The sequence below is a fragment of the Scophthalmus maximus genome, chromosome 3 (assembly GCF_022379125.1).
Source record: "Scophthalmus maximus strain ysfricsl-2021 chromosome 3, ASM2237912v1, whole genome shotgun sequence".
In the NCBI taxonomy this organism is placed as follows: domain Eukaryota; kingdom Metazoa; phylum Chordata; class Actinopteri; order Pleuronectiformes; family Scophthalmidae; genus Scophthalmus; species Scophthalmus maximus.
This window is the reverse complement of record NC_061517.1, coordinates 19,363,190-19,376,578: the sequence shown is the minus strand read 5'-3', so window position 1 is coordinate 19,376,578 and position 13,389 is coordinate 19,363,190. Positions and strand designations below refer to the sequence as shown.

At 42.7% G+C, this 13,389-nt stretch overlaps 2 protein-coding genes across 3 annotated transcripts; one reads left to right on the top strand and one right to left on the bottom strand.

Annotated features, from left to right (window-relative positions):
- Positions 1–849: 849 nt before the first annotated feature.
- On the top strand, positions 850–5,684 carry otud3 (OTU deubiquitinase 3). Of its 2 annotated transcripts, none has more exons than XM_035645752.2 (8): positions 850–990; positions 1,769–2,066; positions 2,552–2,700; positions 3,297–3,409; positions 3,516–3,638; positions 3,854–3,983; positions 4,215–4,402; positions 4,944–5,684. In XM_035645752.2, the coding sequence occupies exons 2-8, from the start codon at positions 1,861–1,863 to the stop codon at positions 5,106–5,108; spliced, it is 1,074 nt and encodes a 357-aa protein (XP_035501645.1). In that variant the 5' UTR covers positions 850–990; positions 1,769–1,860; the 3' UTR covers positions 5,109–5,684. The 2 variants fall into 2 exon arrangements, with proteins under 2 accessions (XP_035501645.1, XP_035501644.1); XM_035645751.2 differs by having other exon boundaries at positions 4,212–4,402.
- A 1,285-nt stretch (positions 5,685–6,969) lies between these two features.
- On the bottom strand, positions 6,970–12,644 carry bcas2 (BCAS2 pre-mRNA processing factor). The gene is made up of 7 exons (XM_035645759.2): positions 12,446–12,644; positions 9,541–9,633; positions 9,374–9,444; positions 8,327–8,488; positions 8,182–8,232; positions 8,003–8,083; positions 6,970–7,912 (listed from the first exon to the last, which is right to left on the bottom strand). Exons 1-7 carry the CDS (start codon positions 12,536–12,538, stop codon positions 7,786–7,788), a joined length of 678 nt encoding a protein of 225 aa, XP_035501652.1. The 5' UTR covers positions 12,539–12,644; the 3' UTR covers positions 6,970–7,785.
- Between the last annotated feature and the right edge of the window lie 745 nt (positions 12,645–13,389).

Sequence of the window (13,389 nt, the reverse complement as noted above, 5' to 3'; positions counted from 1 at the left end):
TCTCACATTACACACACACAAACATACTGTACATGTACAGTATAAATGAAGTGTTGACCATGCTTGGCTGATTTCTCTGCTCCACTCAACTGACCGACGCTGACGGCAGCAAATGCATGGATGGCCCTCAGGCCATTACATCTGCTCATACACACAATGCCATCACTCACCGAGGTTTTATAATGAACCACATGAAACCTCACATCTGCAGATGAGTCTCCCTGTTTCTTTTACGCCAACTGACTTGGTTCAAATTTGTATTTTTCTAGTTTTGTTCGATAAAATAGTCGTACCGCCTCTTCCTTTTTTTTGTTGCAGTTTTATGTCTTCAGGCTACTTTTTTTTTTGTCTCAGTGCGTCTGCTGGGGTTTTTTTTGTGTTTTTTTTACAAAGCAAACATCCTGTTCATTGCTTCTCAGCCCACTCCTCCCCCCCACACACCAACTGCGTGGAGTCATCAGGAGTTAGTCGGTGGTGGGTAGATGGGTGGGATTGGGATTCTCAGATGCAAAATTCCTTTCAGAATCGTAGCTGTAACCTCCTACTTTGTCCTGACTCACAGTCTGCAATATAAAATGACTCAGAATTCCTGACTCATGCAATTAATAGATAGATCCATTGATAGATTGATAGATAGATAGATGGATATATATATATATCCATAGATAGATAGATAGATAGATAGATACATTGATAGATATATACAGTATATATATATATATCTATATATATATATATAGATATATATATATATATATAGATAGATAGATAGATAGATAGATTGATTGATTCTATATTCTGTATACCTTCTTCTACCTTGAGCCCTATTTTTCATTCAATATGCGGTTTGTCCTATTCCACCTTCCGTAGTATTTGACGTACGCGGAACTTCAGTTGTAAACAAGAACGACAATCACCACTTCTGTCTTCTGAGCCGAAAACATAATAAGGAAAGCAACAAAAGACATTTCTCGTAGGGGCTGGTTGAAGGTAAGTAGCAATGTATAACCTACCGAAGGGGTTCGTCTTCAGTTTGCTCATTGTGCAGTGAGCGCCACAAGCGAGAAGACGTGATTTGTTATGTAATACTCCGCCGTGAATGCTAGCTAAGCTAGCTGCTAGCTGACGAACTTCGTGTTGGCAAACCCCGATGCCGACAAATTCACCGTTTGCGTCAGTTCAAGTGACACTAACTAGTACTAACCAACCCTGGATACTAGAGAATACTACCTAGCGCTAGTTAGTCAGCTTAATGTTGGATTAACGGCACTACTTATGACTAGTTAGCTCCACAGTCCCATCGTTGTTAAGCTTCAGCATTGACGTTGAAGGGAATATGACGGCAACATAACACAGTTCATGTTGTGTATCACCTCATATAATATGTTATGCACGAACAAAAAATATTCTTATTTTTTGGGTCTTCATTTTGGCAATTATTTACACCAAACAGCACTTCACTTAAAGGATCAGATAGTTATTCTGTCATTCCAACTATCTGCTTTCATTAGAGAATCAGACAAGTATAAATAGCGCATTGTTTCTTTGAAACTGTCCATAGTTACAGTCTAAGCAGCATCCCAGCATAAAAAGTTCCAAAGTTCCTCATGGAGTTTGGTATAATGTCTTCCAACAGCAGGACAGACTATGGCGTTTGTCTTGTGCAAATTTACGAAATACTAGGTGGCTCAAGGAACAACCTTGTTGTACACACACACACACACACACTCACACACTCAACCTCTGCTCCCGTATGTTTTATAATTAGGTTCCAGATGTGCGGCAGTGCTTAATGCAAGCGCACAACTGCCAGAAGAGATACTCTGGTGCTGCAGCCCTGCAGAAACGACTGCAGCCAGCATGTCTAGGAAACAGACACCGAAACCCGTGCGGAGCAACAAAAAGAACGACGCGGAGCGCAAGAGGGACGAGCGGGCCGCTCGCCGCGCCATCGCCAAAGACCGCAAGAACCGGCCGCAGGAGGGTGACGAGGGGGCAGAGTTCGTCAGTTTCTCCAATCAGCTCCAGGCACTGGGACTGAAGTTGAGAGAGGTCCCCGGAGATGGGTGAGAGCTGGAGAAAGACAGCGGTGTCTAGTTGTGCTTTGTCTCCCTCTGTATTTTTCTTTGCCACCACTAATACTGTAACACTTTTTTTTTTTTTTAAGTCATATTGATATACAGATAGCTGTACATTAATAGCTCCAGCCTCTTAGGTTAATTTCTCCCCAGCCCACAGTCAGTCACGATGTATTCTTGACTAAATTACATAATTTTTATAGCTGCATGGCTGCTGCATAGTAAAGGCAAAAATCTGTTACTTTTAACCAGTCATGTTTATTACAGGGCCCAAGGTCCAGGAAGCTTGTGTTTTGCAGGACGTAAGTCATTGTTATCGTCCAAAGCCCAGAACTTTGCCAGCTGATGCCAACAACTCCATCACAGAGTACCTGACAAAAATAAAAGCCTTTGATTTAAACTTACTGACAGCTCCACCATTGACAAACATAGGGTTTTGCCCCCCCCCCCCCCCCCCCCCCCCTTTTCTGCAGGAACTGCCTGTTCAGAGCTTTAGGCGACCAGTTAGAAGGTCACTCCCGGGGCCACCTGCGGCTTCGCCAGGAGACTGTGCAGTATATGACATCTCATCGTCAAGACTTTGAACCCTTTGTCGAGGACGACGTGCCCTTCACGCAACACCGTAAGAAAACGACCCAGTGTGTGACACTGGCTAAATCGTCTGAGGAAATGAGAGACTGCGATCAGATAGTAAAACTTTTGCTAATGCCTCTTTCACAGTGAACTGTTTTGTGACATTACTCTACCGTTGATTTTCTAATGGAGACACTTTTGACCAGTAGCTATGCACTGACCCCTGGTGGTCATCACCTCTGCTTGTTGTGGAGCAACAGACTCGAGGGGGGTTCCAAGATGATTAGTAGACAGATACAAACATATTTCACCATGCAAATTGTACAACTGGTAGACATGTGACTGCTGATGTGTGGTCTCAAGTAGACATCGCTTTGTTTAAAGGTGTTCAACAGTTTTGGGAAAAACTGGTTAATGAGGCTGTCTCGACTTCCCTCGTAAACAACTGGTAGGTACGATGCACGTAGTCAGTTTAGCAAATGTGAAGTGACAGTTTAGGATAATCATAAAGGCATTCAGAGATAAACTGTAAATTTCCTGTGATGACACCATAGAAATTTTGAGGGAGAAGTGCTGTGTGACGATCTCTGCTCAGATTTATATTTTTTTTTGGTGAAAAAATCTTTTTGGTTTCTTTCCATCCAGTGTCGAGCCTCTCTCAGCCTGGTACGTTCGCGGGCAATGACGCCATTGTTGCTTTTGCTCGAAGTCAACAGGTGAAAGTGGTCATCCATCAGCTGAACACGCCGCTGTGGGAGGTAGGGACGGGCTGAAGGCTTTCTGTAATGTAATGTACTTTCACTGAGTGGCATCGAACGCCCCTTTGCTACGCCGCACAGTTTAAATGTTCTGTTTTTTTTGTAGATAAACGGTGCAGAAAAGCAGGTGTGCAGAGAGCTACACATTGCCTACCGCTACGGCGATCATTATGACAGCGTGAGGCGGACCGGAGACAACTCTGAGAGTCCGGCTCAGCTCCGCATAGAGGTAAAGACTATAATATACAAAGAGCATCAAATGGACCAAAGGGGAAAAAGGGATAATTACTGTTATCCCTTTCATCCTACAATAGCTGACATCATGTAGTATTTTTCCACACGCCTGCCCCTAACATGTCCTGTTTAACATTTACAGGCTAAAGTATTGTTCTTGTCTGCCAATTGAGGCATCTTTAACTCTTTTCTGATAATTCCTGTCGCCAGAACATGCAGAATCCACGCGGCCAGCGTGAGTTTGGGGACGGTCAGAGGGACAGACTGAAAAACCCTTCCCCCACAGCCTCGGAGGAGGACAATGTGATCCTGAGCTCCATCAAGAATCGAGGAATCCAGGGTCAGAAGTTGCGCTTGAATCATTAGCTGCAGGAAGAATTAGACGGTCAGAGCAAAAGAGAACACCGAGGCGTCGACTTTGTTGCAGACTTCACAACCATTGTGCATTTGAGCTCATCTATTCTGATACATTTTCCATCCATAACACAGTGTTCTTCTGTTGTTTTCTTTCTCTTAACAGTGACAATTGCATCACTAACTCTGTGGGTTTATGCATGTTTTCTGCCAGCAGGCGATGAGGAGAACCTGCTCCAGCTAAGTGCGGCAACCATCAATGCTGAATGGCTCGTTGGCCCGGCGCTGGGCCAGTCCTGCCAGGGCCAGTGTGCCTCGAGGTCCTGCTCAGCCTGCAGAGCCGCAGCCAGCGACTGCACAGATTACAAGCAGTCAGCAGAGGGCAGCAACTTACAAAAATCTAAGGTGGAATTCTCCAACGCTGTTGTCAGACATGAACTCAGACAAGATAATGTCCGTCTAAATTGAATCAGGATATTTTACCAGTCAAATGTGTTCGCAACAGAATTAAAAATTCCGGAGAATTCTGTGGCGTCTCTGTAGAGCATGCAGGAGACAGGACAGGACAGTCATTCCGTCATCAACACGTCTACTCCCTCGCTGTGAATACTCCAGAGATTTTCCTGCCGTATTCTCACGTGGGCTCACTCGCGGGTGGGACATTATCGCAGGATTTTACTGGGTGGTTGGCAGGAAAAGTTCTGGACTATGTCAGCAGCATTCTCACGTACAGCCCCTCGAAGAAGTTTAGGAAAATGTCCAGACTTCAGTGCATTCATGAAAGCCAGAACAAACATTTTATTCATTTAACAACCTGTCTTGCCAAATTAAATAAAACCCAAGACGGTTTTTAATTCTAGAATTCACTTTGGTGAATTCTAAAAATTTGAATTCAGCTGAAATTACTCAGAAAACATGTTGTCTTTTTTGTTTCCATCATCCCCAGGTCTCGAACAAGCAGAGGAAGGAGCAGCAGAGGCAAGAGAAGAAGAAGCGCCAGGAGGAGCGGCATCGGCAGAAGTTTCTGCAGAGCAAAGGAAGCCCGGACCAGAACCAGAACCTGCCGGAATCTGTCACTTTAGTACCGGCTCTCAACACTCTCAGTATATAGACTGGGGCAAATTGCCAACATTACCTACTGCTACTCTTGCTACTGGTGGCTAACGCTGTCCACAACGTTTTTGCACATGAGTCAGATTTGATTCGGGGACAGGTGGAGGACTTTTTCCTAAAGACAACCGTACAGTTTCTTTGCAAACAGTATAACGGTGCCTGCAAGTGTGTGTGTGTGTGTGTGTGTGTGTGTGTGAGTGAGAAAGAGTGGGCAAAGTGTTAAGTTCTTGAAGTGAAAGAGCAAGACTTTCAGCGTTTTTGTTGGGTGTTGACTGGGTTCAATCCCCGGTGGGTGTGGGTACATGTAGAAACTCCTCCGAGCTGGTCTGCTTATCGCACTACCTATATCCCCGCTCTATGGTGGACAACTGGCTTCACATGACAACCACGCAGATTTCATGCAGCTGGGCCTTTTGGTTTTCCACAGGCTGAGAGAAGGTTCGTTCAGATCGTTCCGTTTGTTCGATCTGACCAAGGAAGGAAGCGAAGGAAGAGGAGCGGCAGTTGAACGATTGTTAATGCGCTCTGTGTAAGGACTGTGGCAATAACGATCAATAAATTATGATTTACTGTGCACGTGCATCGGACAGTGTATTTCATATTATCCAGTGACATTTCCCTTTTTATTAATTTCCCTTGGTGTTGGAGGGGGAAAAAAATACAACAAATTGAACATAAAGAGACAAGGCACATTTTTTTAGCAAAACAAACATGGCTACTATGAATAACTGAAAATAATTATTTGGGTTTTCGCCCCTTATGTCACTAGGGTGAAGTTCCAGCAGTAAACCGGTAAGCATCAACATTACACAAATGCATTATAGGTCACTTAATCTGTTTAACAGAAACTCACAACGGATTATGAACATACTAGACTGGAACTATTGATTCCCACTCGCAGTCTCTGTTAGGTAGGAAACGAGCATGACCTGTTTATGTTACGTTATTCCACACAGTGGGGATATTAATGATTGTGACTTGAAACTAGAGGGTGTTGACAGTTGACAGTGGAAAAGAAAAGAAAAGTAAGACGTTCAATGTATTAATACAATCCAACTCGGCCTATAGATTCTGTTGTGAAGCTCAGGGGTGGTGACTCCAGTTTCTGATCCAACAGCAGTGGAGGATTTAGTGATCAGTGCTGTGGTGTAGAATTGTGGAATTTGGAGGAAGTTCATGTTATTTTGCCTTTGAATTCACCCCCAATGCTTGACTGACTGTAGTTAATGAGTATCGGGGCACATGTTCCATCTGCGCCTGCCTTTATGATCAGGTAAAATACAATGGAATATTTAACGGGCTGTGGTCAAACCGTCGGCCGTAGAAGTGTAGCTAATAAAACCAAAAGGCCTCACTGTTGGGGGAAACGCAGGTGAACTCTGGCACTGGCGTCATGGGTCTGATAGCTCAGTCTGGGAAGAATATTGAGGATTTTTGCGGCACAGATCAACAGTAGTTCCTTTGCTAACGGGTCGCATGGCATTTGGGTTCCTGACATGTTGATAATTTGACAAATGGAGTTTCATAGAATGAGGCCAAGATTTCTGTCCAGCTACACGTTCAGTTAAATGTGCAGTAGGACCCTGTCTGTACGAGAGCTTATAGAGGATTGTTTTTATTTTTGATACTGTTCTTATGATACTCAGGCTAATTATCATATTCAGAGTGGGATGTTAATTGGATCTACTGGACATGCAATAAACTGACCTGCTGCATGGTGGTAGATAAACCCGCATCCGTTAAAACCAGAACACCAAAGAAACAAAATACTCTGTCTACAGAGACATCAGACTTCAAATCATACCAACACATGCCCACAGTGATATCTGACTTTAGAAATAATCCTCTTCACACGTAAGAACATATGAAAAATTTTCGTTTTATTGAACAGCATAAAAAAATGACAAATGGAAGTCAAGGCAGAGCTGACTGAGATAATTTTGTCATCCGCGGACTTGACGAACTATGTACACTATGAAACCTGCGTGCTGGTATAGATCACTTTTTAAAGCAAGACTATGTAACTTTGCCTGAATAATGTCACGTGGCATTTATGAAATCATGAGGAATGCTAATGCTGGTACAACAGTGGCACATGAAGAAAAGAGTAAGTAAACTGACTGCCAGTTACACAGCAATAACTATTTAAGGTTACTTTACTAAAGCCACCATAAGCTGTTGGTCATACCAGACCAAGTGAGGCTGTACTGCAACAGCAAAACCAGGAGTGTCTTGAATTGAGAAAACGTGTTTTAACACCTTGATTTGTGTATTTTGTTAGCAGGATTACTCAAAAAGCTACGGACGGATGTGTCTGAAAATCTTATCACAAATTGATCCTGAATTCAATTTTCCATTTCTAGGTAAAATGTTTTTTTGCAGAATGTACATAGTCTTGCTTTAAACACCCGTGTTCTTTGAGGGGGAGAAAAAAAACAACTACACTCGACGAGCCGCATTACCCCACATTCCAGCGCTGTCCTCAGCGTTGGAATACGAAGCGCGAGGTCTGGTAAAAATGTGTGCCGTCACCATGGTTTCAGGGCAGCTCTTTCTGAGTGTCAGTGTTATTGGCGTTCCGTACTGTTAACTTTCCCTCCTCTGGCTTCTTGGTCCGGTGAGCCTCGTGAAACCAGATGAAACCTGTGTGATCAGTAGGATGTAGATCAGCTGCCCTAGAAGTCCTGTCGGATGTTCTCCTTGTTCTCGTCCCCCTGCTGTTGTCTGAGCTGAGTGATTTCGTTCTCCAGCTGCACGATGGCTCGCTCGATCTCGTAGTTCTTGCTGACCAGTGACACCCAGCTGTCGAGGGATACGGATACAGATGTTAAGATGAGGGAAATCGGACATAAACATGCCATTCGTAAACGTGCGATTCTCAAAACGACATACTTGGACTCCAGCTCTCGCAGTTTGGCTCCTCCTGCCAACTGATCGTTCTTGCGCTGCCAGTTCATATCCTGGATTTGCTTCCTGTGTACCCAAAAACAAAATTGATACAGTAAATGTGATTTTTTTTTTATTGAAATAACAATTTTAGCAAGCACAACAATATACCAGCCATCTTTCACCTGAATTTCTGAAGTTCCTTTTGTGCCATCTCGATCATGAAGGCCAAGTTACTGCGGGAGGAACGAAGACATAATCCGTTAGCTGCATTTAGACCAATTCTACACTCTGACTTACTGCCTGTGACAAAAGGCTGCGAACACATACTCGTTGTAGAATTTCCACGCGTTGGTTCCGTACTGAGACATGAGCTCCAGGTTCTCGATGCGGACCGCCTGGTGCTCGAGCTGCGCCATCGAGTTGTTGACGCACTCCTGCCACGCTGTGATGTCGTTCTTCTGTCCCGCTGAAGGTGCTGGCAGCTCATATCTCCACAGGGAAGGAAAAATTAAATGATCAACATCTGGAGCCACGGCACAAAAATAATTGTGAATGAATTAGATTTTGTATTCTATACTTTTAGATGATACAGTGAAGCTTTCTTCTTCATTCCTAAAAGACTTGAGTTCTGAAGAGTTCATGATTTAAACGCTTAATCACCTCCGCACACAAAAAGACACTTTACTTTTAAGCTAATGTGCATGATGCTGGTGCCTTCACATTTTTCAGATAGTTATGCTGCAGCCCTTTGGTAAGATTGACAAAATGTATTTTTCCCTCATCAACCTACAACCTCATAATTAAGCGAGCACAGAATCGTTGCTAATTTTGATCAGTTCCCACTTCTCTTGACCATCTCTAATCTGTTATCTATATATAAGGTCTCAATGCAGTGCATGTCTGAGGAAAACCCAAGGCACGAGTTGGAGGCAACTGACGCAGAGCTGAGAGATGGGGTTGTGTTGAGGCGCAGATCTGAGGGAAAGGCTACAAAAAATATCTGATGCATTGAAAACCCTGGTTGTAGCATCGGGCTGTGGGGTGTTTTTGGGGGAGGGAAAACTGAATGGATCATTAAGATTTCCTGAAAAAACAAAAAACATCATTATGGCACACGGCCCAGGACAGCTGTGATTAAAAACTGTCCAGACCATAATCTACCGAGCATCTGTGTTATCGATGAGGTGAGGTGCCTGGACAGAGGCCAAAACTAATGGAATATCTGAACCATATAGCCTAAAATATGTGCACGTGCGAAATGTTCTAGCAAGATTTTTTTAATATGCATATAACTTGTTCTTTATGACAATTAAGGAAAAAGCACAATTACTGTCAAAAATTATATTTACGCTCCCGCAGTGTGTAGTGCTTTACCTCTTCATGCTCAGGAGATCCATGGGCTGTCGGGCGGCAAGTCGCTCAAATTCGTTCCTCATGATTTCTGTCTGAAAGGTGACGAAAAAGAAATAAGAAACGCTGTTATTTCTGTCGTGCCAGTCGAAGCCACGGAGAGGGTGTCCGAGGTCTGAGGAGTATGTCACCTCAAAAGTAGAGAAGTCGGGTGTGAGCAGGTAGCTCAGGTAGTTCTTGGTGGGTCGATACCTTCTGGTCTCCTCCTCAACCAACGCTGCAGCCTAGAGACCAAAGGAGAATTAATAATAATGATAGTAATTAGGAAAATGTTAAGTAGGCCTGAGATTCAGTGGATTGAAAAATGACCACATGTTTATTTCAGTCTTATAGCACACATTTTTTTTACATTACAGCCTAGCATGTGTGCTGTATTTAAAATTCTCCTTAATATTTGAATACCTTTGTTTTGCCTTCCCAAGTTTTATTTCTTTGCATATTCCTATTTACCTCACTCCCCTGATTTAGGAGATCATGGAGGAGGCATAAGTGATTCCTCAATTTCCATGTGCCTTGTGCAAAATCACAAGCTGTTACATGGTGTATTGAAATATTACACCAGGGTTATATTTGTAGTTTGATATTAGATGCTGTTGGCAGTAGATATTTATCAAAGGTGTCTTCTCTCTAGATGAGTAACTGTTTGATGTGCGTCACACTCAATTTACAAATGCACCCACTGTTTACGATTGGCAGTCAAACAGCGTACTGGTCGTGCGTCAAACCAACTGTGGGTTCAGTAAATTGTTGTCAAATTGTGTGACGCGATCGCCTCCGACCAACGTGTGCCTCCAAATTAAACAAGCACTAACGGACCAAAAGAGACGGAAATGTTCTATTGTATGGGAACAAACTGACCTTTTGAGATATTTTCACATTAGTTGTATCTAGTCCAACATCTGTTTGGATTCTAAACCTGGTAGTTTTTGTAGTCCATGTTGTGCTTTTACAGCAGAGAATGTCTTCTACTCTGTTGAAGTGATCCAGTCCGTAGTGAGATAATTTATGTAAAGTTGAACTGTGTCAATATCACACAAGGAACTGATGTAATGTGTAGGAGTAACAGCAACATATATCACAGGTGCACCAGTGCTGGCATTGTGTGGCAGGCTCCCTGCTCCTGTAGATGCTAGCTGCCTAGCAGGGCTTACTGACAAAGCTAAATTGAACACCGGCGCAAAATGTCTGACCTGGGAAGAAAATGCATAGTGCACAGATTATTCATAGTAGAAGAAAAAACAGCGGGCAGCATTAACAAAAGGTTTGAAGTCTGTGAGGTGATTGGCGGGGACCCAGAGGCCGGCATCAATGAGAGAAATGTTTAAACGGGAGGTTAATGTGGTGAGAAGTACCACATGTCCTTTGCATCAGCAAACATTTTAACAGGCAGAATTATTAACATTATTGGAGGCTGCATAACTCATAGGGAACAAAGGCTTTGGTAACGTATATGATGGATTAGTAGAAAAAGTTTTTGTATGACAACCCAGCACAGACTGACGCCGGGTCAATGAAAGAGTTGGAAAACTACAATACAAACATGAATATCTCATAATTAGGATACGGAAGTCACGATTACATTCATCATCAATCCACCCTTTGGTGAATGCAATGTGCTCCAGTTGGAGTTAAGTGATTAGTACAAACTACTTCATCATAATCATCCTGTGCCACTGCACTTTGTCTTCATTGTTTGGGAATATATGTACTGTGATGCCACTGTGGTGTCATTGTGGAGTGTCTTTGCTGCAGAGCCGTCTAATGAGTCACGACAACTCCGTTCACTCCAATGGACCATTTTTTTCCCAGCAATGGCGGATCACGGAGCCTCTCAACAGTTCCCGGAAGTGAGCAGCAGCGCATTAGAGTAGCAGCAGAATGGAGTCGATGGACCGTCTGCGTTGCACTTGGGACGGGTGAGACGTTTAAATAATCAGATTGTACATTATCAGCAAATCTGAATCAAATCAACATGCGCATTAAAGCATTTTAGTCGATTATAATTTATGATTATTTATGATTTATTTATGATTTTAAAAAAATGTATTGACTTACTACATAGAGTAACTAGATAGGCATGTATGTCTGCTTTATTGTAAATCGATACATTTATTGACTACTAATTACCAAAAATCGCAGTTCTGTCGCTCTGAATAATGGATTCCAATTGCGCGCCCAAGAACTCCCGGGAACTATCTGAAGTCTACATTTTGGACTTCCGTTGTCGCGACTCTCATGAGACGGCTCTGCTTTGTCATTGTGGAGGAGTGTCTCTAACCTGGGCCTCCCATTTGCAGGTGTGCTGAGGTTACTTAAGCTGCAGTGTCCTCCATCTCTCTCTCTCTCTCTCTCTCTCTCCCCCCCCCCCCCCCCCCCCCCCCCCCCCCCCCCCCCTTTTGGTCTAATCTGGTTCAATCTGAATTATTAAGTCTTGTTTAACCGTTTAACATGGTGTCATCTCCCTCTTTGTTGTTGTGATCACCTGAGCCAGGTCATGACAGTAAATACTGCGTATTCATTTTTTATACTCTATTTTTGCTTCATCTTCTCTTTATTGCATACTATTTTTACCTGCCTCTTGAATTTCCTGCTGCTGTAACAACTCAAGTAGAGTTGATCAGTTTATCAATAATTACCTTTTGATACCCTAATACCTAATAGGAAAATAATAACTGAAGTATTTTCTGCTATTAAAAGAAACCTCACCATCCAATTTACAGCATGTTGTCTTTTGGGGGAAGGGGGTGGGGCTTCTGCTCAGACACTGTACACGCGCTGTAATCTTATGGCTCGAAGTACCATAGCGTTATGAGTTGAAGTGAAACAATATTTGCCGAAACAATAAAATAATCATATGCTCGCAGCAAAGCGTGGGCAAATGAAATGTGTCGTCAATCTGCAGGATGCCCCATTGAAAAGTTACTGAAACGTTGCATTGCGCTATTTCCACATTTGAGTGTAGCATGGTTAGCTTAGCTAACATGCTGCGGTTAGCCCATTCCCGGTCTGTTTCAGAAGTGGTGCGGTTCTACTCACCGCTTCTCGGACACCAGCTGCGTCGTAACCTTGGTCAAAATATGGCAAAGCATCGACGAACACTTCACCGGCGACTGAAGCCGTTCCAGCCATTTTTAATTTGTCTTTATTGTTGAGTTTATTGAGTTTACGTCTCTCTTAGCTGAGACACTCCAGGCAGCTAACTCACAACAGTCAGAGGTTTTCCGGGTCTCTCTGGTCCAACCTTCAAAATAAAATACTTACCTGACAGGGAAGTGAGTTTTTATTTGTGACATCTAGTGGTGTGGAATGGAAGTGCAGACAGTTGCTGAACTGAACTTCTCAAATAGATGCTCTGGTCAAGTTTTTGCTTCCTATTGTTCTGCGTTTTATTTCATCAATTGAGACTTAAACAATCAAAGCAGTTAATCTATTACAGTAGATGTTTTATGTCATAATTCCAAATTCTGACTTATTTAACGCAACAGATTTTTAAAAACTTGGTTTCAAAATCTTTCTAGTTTTGTTAAGGCCTTAAAAAACAGACGGTTGCCTGACACTGATAGTGATGATATACTGTATCTGCTACATCAAAGCATATGTGCAGTTCTGTGCCTTGGAATCATAATTTTCTATGTTGTTCAATAATGATTCAATTTAAGTAGAGTGCATAGCTACGCCAAGGCCCAACAGGCCCAACAGTCCCTTTTAATTTCAATCACACACTCATAGATCTCAGTCCCTTTAATATGCCTGATTTTTTTTCCCCATCAAGATCGACAAAAAAAAAGGTGAAAAAAACCCATCTGGATCTGCTCCTTTGCCCCCGAATTGAATGATTTGAAAAAAAATTGTTATTTTTTCACCTTCAATTTAACACTTCTTTCTAAATGCTTCTTTTTGTATTATCTTATGTTGCTTTTACAATTTTTCATGTCTTAAATTTTATGAAAAGCACAGTGAATTGCCATTAATGAAATGTG